This window comes from Protobothrops mucrosquamatus, unplaced genomic scaffold (assembly GCF_001527695.2).
Source record: "Protobothrops mucrosquamatus isolate PMUCROS unplaced genomic scaffold, P.Mucros_1.0 scaffold_67, whole genome shotgun sequence".
In the NCBI taxonomy this organism is placed as follows: Eukaryota; Metazoa; Chordata; class Lepidosauria; order Squamata; family Viperidae; genus Protobothrops; species Protobothrops mucrosquamatus.
Window position 1 is genome coordinate 43491 of NW_015386143.1, and position 14512 is coordinate 58002.

Below are 14512 nucleotides of genomic sequence, written 5' to 3' on the forward strand. Positions count from 1 at the left end.
GTCTACCCTGGAATGTCTGGAGGGGGCAAGGGCTAAGGATTATGCTGTCCCAGGTCCTCCGGCATTGGGGGAGGTGGTTGACCAGATGGAGATTTGCCTGCCCTCACAAATGCAGAGGAGGATAGGCTGTAGACAGGCAATGGTGAAGAGAGGCAACAGAAACAGCTGCCTCCTCCACCTGATCCAAGGACACAGAGAGTGGAGCAGAGGGAAGCTCAAAAGAGGTTTGTGAGGCTGCTAGTTAGCAGGCCACCCCACCCCTCCTTACAAAAAAAAAACACCTGGGTTGAGCTGATTTAATTAGAGGCTGGGGGAGGGTGTCTTTGTCAGGAACAAAGCTTCCAAAGCTCTCAACAAATAAAAATTTGGTCTCTCTGGTAGAGAATTTATGGAGTTGTAATCTAAAACACTGAGAAGTTATAGAGAAGAGTCTATCCTATGTGCGTACATTCCATCTCCCTTCTTATGTAGCATTATGTAAAATAATTATATTAATAATGAAAACATCTGGACACTACTTGAACACCATTAGCATTGAAAAAATCACTGCCAGTCAATTGCAAAAGGCAGCTTTACTTGGAACAAGTTACACCTTGCTACAATAACTTTAACACCCTCAAACAACATCGGCCTATCCCAGGTCCTTGGGAAAGACTCAATAGGTGGATAAAAATGCCAAATCCAGTCTAAACATCTGGCTGAATGTGCAACCAACATAATAAAGCTTATGAAAAGCTGAATGAGGTGAATCAGTCTTCCCAGGTTTCAAAAATCTAGAGAACTCTTTGCTGCCATCTAGTAGCTCAGTAGATTCTTGTGCTACATATCTGATTTCCACACAGAGAAAGTAGAATATAGTCTCCAGGTGTCACAAAGAATAACATCTTTCAGAAGTCATATCTTCCTGCTGATTCTGGAAAGGTAACCATAGAGATCTCCCAGTAAAAACTAACTGACATTCTCAGGATGGATATGTAAGGGCACTTCTTTCCAATATTCGATTCTTTATTTTAGAATTGTACAGTACATTATTCCCAGCCTCACCCAATCAATCAAACCACCTAATCATAACACTGGTGATTCATTGGATATCTTTCCTTCCATAAATATAGCATATTGGCAATCTGATGCCTTCCTTTTTAGTCTAGCATTCAAAATGCCAGTTTCCCACGTTTAGCATCTTTTATACAGAAATGCAGGGCTTTTTTTTTGTCATAGAATGCCCAGAACGGAGTTCCGGCACCTTTTTGGGATGGAACCTTGTAGGGTAGGCAAGGCGGGTTGTATGACATTTGTGAGTTCCTGCACTTTTTTTTTTTTTTTTTTACAAAAAAAGCACTGCAGAAATGTATAACATAACAATCTAAGGTTTGGGTGTTTAGCCTTCCAATTTTTCTTGACTTATTGACCATATTGATTAGGATGAATAGCAACCCAACAATATCTAGAAAACCACAGATTGCTACCCCTTATGATAGCTGGGCATTGCAAACATGTCTTTTTATATTTTTCTAAATATATTTAGAAGTGCACCTCACCTGCTCTCTTCTCCTTCCAGCAGTGCCTTATAGGTAGCAATTTCAATATCTAGAGCCAGCTTAGTGTTTAGCAGCTCTTGGTAATCACGGAGCAGGCATGCCAGTTTATCTTTTGACTGCTGGTAGGCTGTCTGCAGCTCAAGATGCTTAGTTCGAGCATCTTTTAGGGCAATGTCGCCACGTTGCTCAGAGTCACAAATGGCTGACTGAAGACTGGAAACCTAGGATCAGGAGACGAAAAGCTTAAGGAGATGTAGTGTCAACTGATTAAGGCAGTGTGAAACAGAGGTATGTTGAATCTGATCCATGATGGCTGTCTGCAGTGTTGAAGAAATTAGCTAAAGGAGCCATTGTCTTTCCTCTCAGCTAATTAAATTGGTCAGGGATGTTGGTAGAATCACAAGCAGATAGAGAAGACACATGGAACAAGTAGGGAAGTTACTTGAACTCTGAGAAATAAGGGAAACCGCACATTAAACATGTGAGAATCCACCATGTTATCTGCTCTATGATACCTCCTCTATGATACCTGTGCCCCAAAGTCACAATATTGTACATTCTCTCTACCCACCCTGCTTCCATCGCTACTCAATCTGCTGTCCAGTAACTCCTTATTCAATGAACAAAACAGCTTAGCACAGGGAAGTGAATGGGATGAGGACCTAACAGGGCAAATGATGGCAAAGAACAGGGGTAGTCAACCTTGGCTCTTTTATGACTCGTGAACTTCAACTCAGGAATTCTGGGAGTTGAAGTCCACAAGTCATAAAAGAGCCAAGGTTGACTATCCATGGCAAAGAATGAAGGAACTAAGATACAGAGTCCACCAGCAATATCAGAATCTTTGTTCTCTTGCTATAAGTTTTATTACCATAATACATGATAATAAATAGAATATACATACTATTTTCACTCACTGAGAGCTAAACATTTTTCTAGAAAAAGGAATATACTGGTAGGTATCATTCCCGATTGAATATTTCAGTCAGCATGTCATGACATAATATTCCTGCCAACCAGGTGGCAAAGTAATTGTGCTATTTTTAATACAGGCCTTGCTTTAACTTGCCCTTTAGATTGCTTTCCCACTTCCAGTTTGCATTAGTAAACTTCATTTTATTCCATTTAGATTTTTGCTTTTACAGGGCACTATGTATTATCTATGTAAACCAATATAATTCTAATATATTTTAGTTTTGCTGTGAAATGGAGGCTGGTCATGTTTTCTTGAGCAGAAATCTAATAACAACATTGCAATATTTATGCCTAAACTTCCAATCTTATTTCCTAGTCTGGGTGTTGTTTTCTAGAAATCTTTTCTCAATGTAGTTCCATTCTGTATCTAATATTCCCAAATCTTTATATATTATCTGATTGTTTATATTACGAGAGTCTGATAATCTGAAATTACTGCCATTAACATTTGATTTCCAAATTTTATATTTCGTTTCAATGGTTGTTTTCAACCCTTGAAATAAACATACATAGCTAATATGTGGGTGGCATTTAACTATTGATCAGCTTCTTTGCAGTCACGCTAGAGATATTACATATTTTAACGTAGCTGTGTATGATATAATATATGCAAGCCTTGGACAGCTTCTATTTGTTTCTAGCCACAGCAGGTGGCAGCATCCCATTGACCTTGGCTGATCTGAAATAATCCAATTCAAACATGGTTAGGATTTGGAAGATTGTCAGGAAATCCCACAGTTAGATCAGGAAACTGAAAAGAAAAAAAAAGACCCAGAAGCCAAACACAATTCAGGACAGATTTTCTTATTTGTTTTTATGGTAAGCTAATTCTATCCTTCAAATATTTTTCCTCCTTAGAAAACAAATGTACATTTGTGGAGAGAACGGGGATCATTCTATTTGCTTTTGGGGTGGTGGTGGAGGGGGAGAACAAGACCTCGATAGCACATAGGTTTCCTTATAGCAGTGGTGGCGAACCTATGGCACGCGTGCCAGAGGCAGCACTCAGAGCCTTCTCTGTGGGCATTGGCACCATTGCCCCAGCCCCACCTCCCCCCATGGCCCCCTCCTCACCACAGCCCCCCCCCAGAGGAGAGTCACCCCCGAGCATGGCCCATGCAGAGCAGTGCAGCCAAGGTCATGGCAGCTGGGCAGCAGGGACATGACTCCGTCCTCGCGCCCTGTCGTGCACAGTTGATGCTGCAGGGCGCAGATGGAAGGAGTGGCTGCCATAGAGCTGCTGGGCTGCCTGGGTGATCTGTGGCAGGCTGTAGAGGCGGTGGGTGACCCTGCGGGCAGGGGAGGAGCAGGGGCAGAGCAGGCAGGGGCGGGGGCGGAGCAGGGGTGGGTGATAGTGGGGGGCAGGGGCCGGGTTTTGGGCACTCAATTTCTAAAAGGTTCGCCATCACTACCTTATAGTTTTCCACTGTGGTATTTCCAAAATGAGGCTGAAAGAACACATTGCAATCTAGTGGGCATTCCAGAATAGCACCTGAGAGGAATCTTCAAAGAAAACCACAGTACTTTTCTTTTTCTTTACAGTGAGTCTCTTTGAAAGGATCAATAAAATCTTGAGATTCCAGAGAATGTGTTTACCTGCTATTGTAGGAAAACAAGATCGTTCAAGACAAAGCAATAAAATAAGATTGATTCCCCTACCTGCTTCTTTGCATTATCAGTATCCGCTTGCAGCCTCTGGACCACCCTGTTGAGTTCTGCAATCTCGTGCTGGTTGTTTTTCAGTTCTTCATTGAATTTGCCTCGATTGTTCTGAATCTCTGCAATCTAATAAATGAAAAACAAGAATTCAGCTTCATTCTTACTGTCATTTGAGCAGTTGATGACATATCAACATTAAAAAAAAAACATCATTTACTGTGTTTTGTGATATAGGGCCCACCAGCATGGAATATAATTGTATGTTATAATAGCTATGATTGTAGGTATAAAGCGGACAGGAAGATCTGAAGAAGGCAATAAGACTAAGGGGAGGAGTATACTGTTACTTTTCCTAGTGGTCAAGTGCTTTGTTTAAGCATCTACCCTGACAGTCCATTCCAAAGTTTGCTTCCAATCCCCAACTCACGGATGAGTTTACTAAGCAAAGAGCTTAACTGTTGCATCCTGATCTGCTTGATTTCTCAAGCAAGGTCCCTAAGACTATCAAACTAATCTCACCTTGCTATGGTAAAAAGCTTCAGCTTCTTGCTTGCTGGTGTGAGCAATATTCTGATACCAGGCTTCTACGTTCTTAAGGATGAGGTCCATATCCAGGGCACGCGTATTGTCCATTTTCAGAACCACAGAGGTGTCACAGATTTGGTGGTTGAACTGAGTTAATTCCTGTAGAGCATATGATTCCAAAATAAGTTCCCACATCCTTGTAGGGATATATAAAACATTACATGTATAGACGGTGGCATGCAAAAAAAAACAGTTACTTTTGGGTGCGCCATTCCTGATGCAGGTTTCTGCTGTTTGGGTCCAAACATAGAACAAATAAGGGACTATTTTGTTCTGTGCATAGAATGATTATGTCGGTCTTGGCAGAAGTCGCTTAGGGTGAAGGTGGGAGAAATGGGACAGAAGCCAAATACATCGGGGATTGAAAGGAGGGAGGGAAGAGACTGAGAAGATGAGTGGGTGAACAGGACAATAGGATATACCATGCTAGGAATCGGTGAGAGCAGTAATAGCAGCTGAAGAGAGAGAGGGATGAGAACGTACTGGGAAAATGGGATGAATGGGCAGGAGAGTGGAATATACCATGATGGAAACTACTGACAAGAAGAGCTGCATTGTCTTGCCCTACAGGCCTATCTGGATTATGTTTCACCTGAAACCTGAAACAACCAATGCATTCTGGGTTCCAGTTCTGACCCAAAATGGTTCCAGAACCTCCAGAACCTGATGGTTTGCTCCAAACTTTAAACCAGACATTTCCCCTGCTTCTTGTACACCCCTACATTATTGCCTTCTACTGCTTAACAATTAAAGTATGTTGGTCCTGTTTTAGGGCCCCTAGAAGTAAATGTCATTAAAAGAGTGCATATTGAGCAAAGCTGTTAGGGCAGTGGTGGATTAGGACCACAAACCCACAATGATGTTCCTAAAAGGAAGTTGTTGTTATTCTCTATGGATATGTTACTGACAGGTTTCATAAGAACTAGATACTCACCTCTGCAAAGATACACCTTAGTACTTCCAATTCTTGTGCTAAAACATCAACTTTAGATTCTAGCTCTTCTTTAGTGAGGAAGACACAATCAACGTCCTACGTAGAGAGGAAATTGTATTTTTTTAAAAAAGGAAGTTTCATACAAAATAAAAAAGTCTTTTTATGGGGCAGAGAGAACTGTATATTCATTATGATGGTGTAATAAGGAAAACATTTTTGAATATCATCTCATATATAAGATGGATCGTATACAATTTTTAATCATATCTGAAAGTGAGTGCCATGAAATGCCAGGGAGCTGATAATTAAGCAGACATTCCTAAGTTGCAGCATTTACTGTAAAATCTTATAAATCCATCCAAGAATGCTGATGCAGTGGGTATACAATGTAAACTTGGAACAGGGCTAAAGATAGATATTAGAGTCTATTCATCCCAGAAATCAATTTTTTTTTAGTCTTTCCTCTATGCACATGGACTTATTGCCATCATTTAATGCAGGGGTGTCAAACTTAATTTCATTGAGGGCCGCATCAGCATTGCAGTTGTCCTCGGGGGGGCAAGTAGGTGTGGCCAGGGTGGGTGTGGCCTAATGCATGGGCGTGGCCAGAGTGGGTGTGGCCTACTGGGTGGGCATGGCCAGCTCTTCATCATTTGCGTCAAGGGTGCCTGTGGGGGCCTGGGCACGAGTGGGACAGATCTGAGGGTCTCTGGCAGAAGGGGGTGGGACCGGGGCAAGTGCCAAGGCATGGTCTACTGGAAGAGCCTTACTGTTCCTCTCAGGCCATGCGAGGGGGGGATGGATGGTGCCCCTTCATGAGGAATGAAGAAATTCACCTTCGCCTGGAAATGGCCAGCACAAGGCCCTCGCCTACTTCACATATCTGGCCTGGTGGGCTTTGGGGGAGGGGACACCATGAGCAATGTGAAAGTTGACGTTACCTGTGCAATGCTGTCCAGCCCCCAGCCTGCCTGGTTTCGGCAGGCAGCGAAGCACTCTCCTCACAGTGCCGAGAGGCTGAGCCAGGCAGCGTGAATCCGAAAAGAAGCATGATGCCACCCAGCCCCCAGCCTGCCCAGTTTCGGCAGGCAGCATGGTGCTCTCCTCACAGTGCCGAGAGGCTGAGCCAGGCAGTGCGAAGCTTGCCAGCTTTGCACCTTGCTGCCTGCTGAAATCGGGCAGGCTGGGGGCTGAACGGCGGCACGCTTCTTTTTGTATTCGCACTGCCTGGTTCAGCCTCTCAGCGCTGTGAGGAAAGCGCCCCACTGCCTGCTGAAACCCCTTCCCCAGAACCCATCAAGCTGGATATGTGAAGTAGGTGAGGGCCATTTGCTGGCCAGTTCTAGGCGATGGTGCATTTCTTCATTCCTCACAAAGGATGACACCTCCCCAGCATGCACCCAGGGGGTGGGGCTGATGGGCAGGGGCTGGTTCCTCGCTGGTTCCAGACGGCCTTGTGGAGCTAAGACTGAATACATTTCAGCATAGATGGCCACCACAAAATTGTACATTGGCTCCAAGGCAGCCTGGGCCGGGGCCAAGGCAGCGGGGGCCATTCCCTCACTGTTTCCAGGATGGCTTCACGGTCCACATGAAACCATGTTGCGGGCCGCATCTGGCTCCCGGGCCTTGTGTTTGACATGTCTTGTTTAATGTATCTACAGAGGTCTAGCTAAATTAAAGAACCTCCAAGTGCAAAGTTTCACATATTTTTGTTTTATGTTTAAAATTTACCTTTTTGAGCACCACAAAGTCGTTCTCTGCTGTTGTACGCCTATTAACCTCATCTTCATATCTGCATTAGAGAGAAAGGAAGTCTGGTTCTTAATGTCAAGAAAAAATTAAATTAAAAGCAGGTCTCACTGGTATGTTTTCATCAGATAATTCTGCCACCTTTTCATCCATTTAGTTAAAAGACCTCTAGGTTCTCTTCAAGGCCAACAGATTCACCCCAGGTGACTTACATAAACCAAATATAAGTAAAATACCACAACAGCGGCCCACGGGCCGGATGCATCACACACAGCCAACGTCCACCCCGGCTCTGCAAAGGCAACAAATGTCACGATACGTCACGATACATCATGTGACGCGATCGAGTTTGACACCCGTGAGTTAATGTATCCCTCTGAATAATGAACTACCTAAGCAACAATTTGAAACTCAAGCAAAGCCCTAGATATTTGTTGGAAAACTGATTTTTTTTAAAAAAGCTTTAAAAAATAATAATACTCAGATAAGCAAGGTGTTCCATAAACTGGAACAATCAAGAAAAGAAACTTCCCTTGTTTTTACACTGTAATTACTAGCCTGTAGCTATCATATCATGTAGAGAGCTGGTTAGGTCTAGTGATTAAAGCACCAAGCTAGAAACCAGAAGGCTGAGTTCTCATCCTGCCTTAGTCATGAAAGCCTCTGGGTGATTTTGCGCCAGTCACTATTGCTCTGCCCTATAATGTCAGACTCTAGTGACAAGCCAGTCGGCCAATTCCTGTCACACGAAATGGATTCACACTGATAAACAAGGATGGATTAACACTGATCTGATAAAAGCAGACCCTGCACATTATGGAAAAAAAATGCTAGGAATTTTTTTTAAAAGGCTACCATGAACTCAGTGGTGATGTCAATACAACAACTTAGATCAGCCTTTCTCAATCTGAGTTTCACTGGAATCGCAGCTCTCAAAATTGTCAGGACTACTGGCTGGAATTGCAATCCCAGCACATCTGGAGAATGGCAGATGGGATAAATACAGATAGTCCTCAACTTATAACAGCTCATTTAGTGACCGTTCGAAGTTACAATGAAAAAAAGGGACGTATGACTTATGACCGTTGTAGCGTCCTCATGGTCATGCGATCAAAATTCAGATGGTTGGTAACTGATTCATATTTATGACGCTTGCAGTGTCCTGGGGTCATGTGATACCTTTTTGTGACCTTTTGACAAGCAAAGTCAATGGGGAAGCCAAATTCAGTTAACAATCTTGTTACTAACGTAACAACTGCAGTGATTCACTTAACAACTGTGGCAAGAAAGGTCGTAAAATAGGGCAAAACTCGCTTAACAAATGTCTCGCTTAGCAACATAACTTTTGAGCTTAATTATGGACGTAAGTTGAGGACTACCTGTATTTAGATCCTGCCTAGATCCTGGTAGACTTTATCTTGAAATGCAGCTGATCAGATTCTTATCTGGGGAGGGGATTTGTGTATATTGCCAAGCTTCAATCTTCCAAATATGTTTACTCACCTAGACCTATATTCCTCAACTAGTTCCTGCATGTTCTTCTGTTCATGTTCCAGTTTTTCTCTTTCAGTTAGGACACATTCCAGTTGTTTCTTAAGTGAGCCAATGAAATTTCCATAGTAGGCTTCAAGGTTCTTCCGGGTAGGCTGAACATACTGATTCAGTAATTCCCATTTAGTAGAAAGAACTTTGTTCTGCTGCTCCAGGGATCGAACCTGAAAGAAACAATCTCTCCAGTAAGTCTTCCAACAAAACCAGTTTCTCATAGTGGATTAGCTGAGGGTGGCCTTATACCAAATAATCAAGGGATTCCTGCATCTTTAATAGTGAGATCGCTTCAGGGGGCTTCAGGATGTGTCACTTGCTTCTATATTATTATTAAAGGTCTAGTAATTCCACCTTCCTTGGTATCTGATAATCTAACGAAAAAGCATAAATTATGTGTGACCTAGATTGTGCATCCTCCCTGAGAAAACACTTGAAATTGGTATGAATCAAACACAATTTTAGTCTTTTGTTTGTTTATTTTAAGCTGAAGGCTATTTCACAGATGCAACGATAGCCTGTGTTTGCTATAGTGCATTCAGGAAAGAACCACACCTACTTATTGCTCTCTGCAATTATAACGATGCTTGGCAAACTATCTTTCTCACAGTTCCCCAGGCTCTGTGCCCTGGAGTACCAGCTGGCTGTCAAACAAGGAACAATTCTTTTCACCTGCTCACTTTGCCTGCCGATGCTGTTATTGCATGACAGGTGAGCAGATGGAAAGGGAGATGGGGCCGATGGGGAGAATTTGGGAAGGGAGCTAATTAGAACTTGGCTTGGAAAAAAATATGCAGTGGGTGGGGTGGGGGAATTGATCATTACTCAAAACTCCCCAATCAATCTAGCAATCTATCTATCTCCAGTATCTATGATTTGCTTCACTCAGTTGAGCATCTGGGCTCAATTCTGAAACAGTCTGTACAGGTCCAAGTTTGTCTCTTGGAGATGTGCTGGGACCACAGTTCCTCAGACTTTCCAGCCTCAGGACTATTGGCCCACTTTCTTGGGAACCCTAAGAATTCTAGACCCAAGATGTGTGGAGGGAGCCAAATGGAGGATGCTGAACTATACAAAATAATCTGATGGAGTGAAGGTCTGTGAGCTCTTCTGCTTCCAAAACTGGAGGTGACACAGGCCAATATTTCAAAATTTCTCAAAATACTTCATCTTGTGTACTTCAGTCCTGTCTCGCTGATATGTAAAAGATTATAGTCAACTTTTGTCTTGTTTGTGCAAATATAATAGTTCCCAGAAGAGACCTTGCTGTTGATTACCATAAAGTGGGACTCTTCTGTGGCTGGTCATTTGTGCTGGAGGGCCCAACTATGATGTGTTTGAAGCAAATCATTGCCCAGGCCTTCCTTTTCTGAGAGTTTGGTGCTTAATTAACTTGATTTGTCATGGATTTACTTTAAATTATTTTTCTCTTTCTCTTGAGTGTTTGACAAAACATTTAAATATTTTATTGCCATCATGTTTGGCGTTCTACTCCATATTAACTGTTGTGGACAAAAATGTCTCTTACAGCAATAGCTTTATACAGTTTAGACATAGATCTAAGATGGTTGAAAACAAGCTGAAACAATTTACAAATAATTTTTTTTCTAGTCATTTAATTGATGGGTGGAACGGACAATATAAATTTATAGCCCTGCTGTTGCTGAATTAATCAAACATAGACCACAAAGCATAAACCTACAAAGCACAGCACAAAGCATAGAGCTAAAAAGAAAAAACTAAAAGGAATTTCAGTGCTGAATGGTTAAGTTGGTAGAAATAAAAAGAAAGCAATTTCTGAGTTTTTTGTCTAGAGTATGAGGTATGAGGAAAGTGGGGTGATCCTGTCTAGGCTGGAAGCTAAGCAGGGTCAGAACTGGTTAGTATTTGGATGAATGACTTCTACTGAATGCCAAGGTTGTCAACTAGACTTGAAACCTGAAAAACTACTCTAGAAGAAGAGTATGGCAATCTGTATTGTTACCAACAATATCCATGTAATGGACAATGAAGTATATATCCCTGTAATCTCCAGCAGCTGAGCTCAACTTAAAAGAAACTACAAGAAACAAGTAAATTTCTTGGCAAGATTTTCCACAAGTGGTTTGCCATTGCTCCTTTCTAGGGTTGACAGAACATGACTGGCCCAAGATTACTCAGCTGGCTTCATATCCAAAGTGAGACTAGAACTCATTAGATTGGAGGGCACATATTTAAAATTTGCAGAAAATAAAACGGAAATGGAAGAAACACCTTCTCATTTCTACTGCTTTCTTCAATTTGCAGTTCAATTGCAGTGAATCGGGATTTCAACCATTGCTTCCTATTCAGGTATCTTATTCTCAGTAAACGGATCTATATAGATCCAAGTAATAACTTATTGAAACAATTACATTTATGAATGTCTTCTCTACTTGTCTTTCTGGCCAAATCAATCACATCCCTCCCCTGTTATAATTTCATCTCAGATTTTAAAAAATAGGTTTTTCCATATGGCAAATATAAGGTTAGATAATGCTATTACTTATAAAAATGAGTCTTAATCCTAATGTTAATTGAAGTTGGAACAAGGCTAGGATTAGGGTTAGAAAAGCCAAGTAGTTTTGATTAACATATGATGGACCCTAACACGGGAAGAGTAGAATAGTATACATTTGCAGTAGGTCTGAAGAGCAAAGCAGAAAGATGGATATGGAAGGAACAGAAGCTATTGCCATTCAATGAAGGAAATCTCAGCCATAAAATTCCTGGTTCAAATGTTCCCCCTTAGAAAAAAACTTCTCCCCACCCTCCTGTGTGGTGAAGGCATAATGCTGATCTCTGTCTGAGGGTTTTTACCATATTTACTAAGATAACAGAGCTGGCAATCTGAACCCTAACTATATTCCCAGTCTCTCTTGATGCACACAAACAAACAGGCAAATCCCTCTTTACAAAATGTCATAATTCAGGAAAGATTTCTTATCATTAGTTCCTAGCCTGCCAAGAAGGATGCAACAGGGGGCAGTTAGATGTTTGTTCTAGATAGAATGCGGGAGCAATGTAGCAAGAGATGAAGAAAAGGGGAATAGATGGGTTATCCCAAATTATTCTTAAACATATAAAAATTGAGAGTTGAAAAAAAAAGAGAGAAGGATGGACAAATTCCTACCTTATCGATGAAGCAAGCAAACTGGTTGTTCAAGATTTTCATCTCTTCTTTCTCGTGTGTCCGTGCTTTATGCTCCTCGGGATCAACTCCAAGAGAAAGCGGCTTCAAGAGGCGCTCGTCAATAGAGACCCCCCGGATCCCTTCGCTTCTCATGCTACTCATGCTGCCCATTCTACCGTATCCTCCATATCCACCCTGGCACTCAGCACCCCCATAACCTCCACCAAACCCTCCGCTGTAAGCATGAGCCCCCATTCCCATCGCCTGTCCTCCCATTCCTATGCGCTGTCCACCAACTCCCGCATAGATTTGTCCTCCGTAGCCTTGACTGTAAGATATTCTTTGGCTTCCCCCAAAATTATTCAGGCTCATGCTGGAGTAGCCACCAGCCCCATGTGGTCTTCCATATGGCTGGCATGGAGGAGCAGAGCTTCGGCCACCCACCATAGAAGCAGAAGAAAATCGCCTTGATCCACCTAAGCATCGAGACCCGACAGGTATGTTCATGGTTAGGATTGGTGTTTCTGGATTTTTGAAAAGAGTTGAGCAAACTATGAGTGAAGCAGTGGGACGAGGGAAAAGCAAAAGAGCAAAGGCAAGAGAGTCCCTTTGATTTACAAGCAGGGCTCCTCTCTTTTATATGGCTCAAGAGGTGCACGGGATGCAAAAAAAAAAAAAAAATTACATGGAACAACCTGGGTTTGGTTTGCCTAGCAGCTAGAATCTATGCTCCCGAGCAAAAATCTTTGTCATATGGGAAATAGCGTGAAATTAAAAAAAATGCTAGGCTTGCAAGCTTCCCTCTCTGTCTCTTGTGTCTGGCTTTAATTAATCTGCTTCCTCAATGTATAATTATCATCCACCAAAATACTTCAAGTGGCTTATTTACAGGGCAGTTTCACTTGCAGCTTCATCTCTTTTTATGTTTAATTATCTGGATGGAATGCACCATTCTTGATAAGGAGCAATGGTTTGGAATTGTTTATTTATCTGCTCTCCTGCGTGGAGACGTGGAGCAAGAAGAGGTGGAATGCATTAGGCCACAAAAATCTGACTCAGAGCAAAAATTCAAAGCAAACTTAGAGTTACTCACCTAACTAAAAACCTTAAAGCAATCCTCCCCCCACTTTGAAATAATAATATCAGTCAAACGTCTTGAGGGGAGAGTTGATCAAGCTTACATCCCCAAATTGGTACCCACAGATATTAAGATATTACCCAGGGCAGGAATCCAAAATTTGCTGATGATCAGAGCTGAAGTTTCAAGTGTCAGAAGTGCAAAGTAGAGTTTCCATGAAGTCCTGTGAAGGAAGGAGAGAATGGCACAAAGTTTAAACATAAGAGAGGCAGCAGCTTCATTTTGTAAGAGGGGAATTGCTTGTCTGAGGAGGCTGCTTATATTCTGGATATCCTTTTATACAGTAAACGAAGTTCACAGTGAAATGCTGTAGATATAGTCTATTTGGACTTCAATAAGGCATTTGACAAAGTAGATTACAACTTACTTCTTGGTAAGATAGGACAATGTAGGATAAATAGTACCATCATCAACTGAATTTGTAGTTGGCTGACCATCTGCACTTAGCATGTAGTACTTAACGGAACTACATCTACATGGAAGGAAGCATGCACTGGGCTACCTCAATGTTCTGTCTTGGGCCTGCTACTCTTCAACATCTTCATAAGTCATCTAGATGAGGGGTAGAAGGGGAATTCATCAAATATCCAGATGACATCAAACTGGGGAGAATTGCTAACACTTTGGAAGATTGGCTCAGGATTCAGAAGGATTTTGACAGACTTAAGCATTGGGCTCCTTCAACAAGATGCAGCTCAACAGTGAGAAAGGTACAGTCCTCCACTAAGGGAGGAAAAACCAAATGCATAGGTACAGAATAGATGGTACCTGGCTCAACAGTAGTGACTGACTGTGAGAGAGATCTGGATGTCCTAATAGACCACCACTTAAGTATGAATCAGCAATATGCCACAGCTGCCAAAAAAAACCCTCAACACAGTCTTGGGCTGCATCAACAGAGGGATAGCATCAAGTCACAAGAAATGATAATACCACTTTATACCATACTTAGTGAGGCCAATACTTGGAATACTGTACAGAGAAGAGCAACAAAGATGATTAGGGGACTGGAGGCTAAAACATATAAAGAACAGTTGCTGGAATTGGGTATGTCTAGTTTAACGAAGAGAAGGACGAGGGGGGACATGATAGCAGTGTTCCAATATCTCAGGGGCTACCACAGAGAAGAGGAGTCAAGCTATTTTCCAAAGCTCCTGAAGGCAGGACAAGAACCAATGGATGGAAACTAATCAAGGAGAGAAGCAACCTAGAACTAAAGAGAAACTTCCTGACAC

The 14512-nt window shown here is 42.1% G+C and overlaps 1 protein-coding gene across 1 annotated transcript; it reads right to left on the reverse strand.

Moving 5' to 3' along the window:
• Positions 1–1534: 1534 nt before the first annotated feature.
• On the reverse strand, positions 1535–12747 carry LOC107285009 (keratin, type II cytoskeletal 5). The gene is made up of 7 exons (XM_029283563.1): positions 12140–12747; positions 8947–9158; positions 7426–7486; positions 5692–5787; positions 4692–4856; positions 4173–4298; positions 1535–1759 (listed from the first exon to the last, which is right to left on the reverse strand). The coding sequence occupies exons 1-7, from the start codon at positions 12644–12646 to the stop codon at positions 1535–1537; spliced, it is 1392 nt and encodes a 463-aa protein (XP_029139396.1). The 5' UTR covers positions 12647–12747.
• Between the last annotated feature and the right edge of the window lie 1765 nt (positions 12748–14512).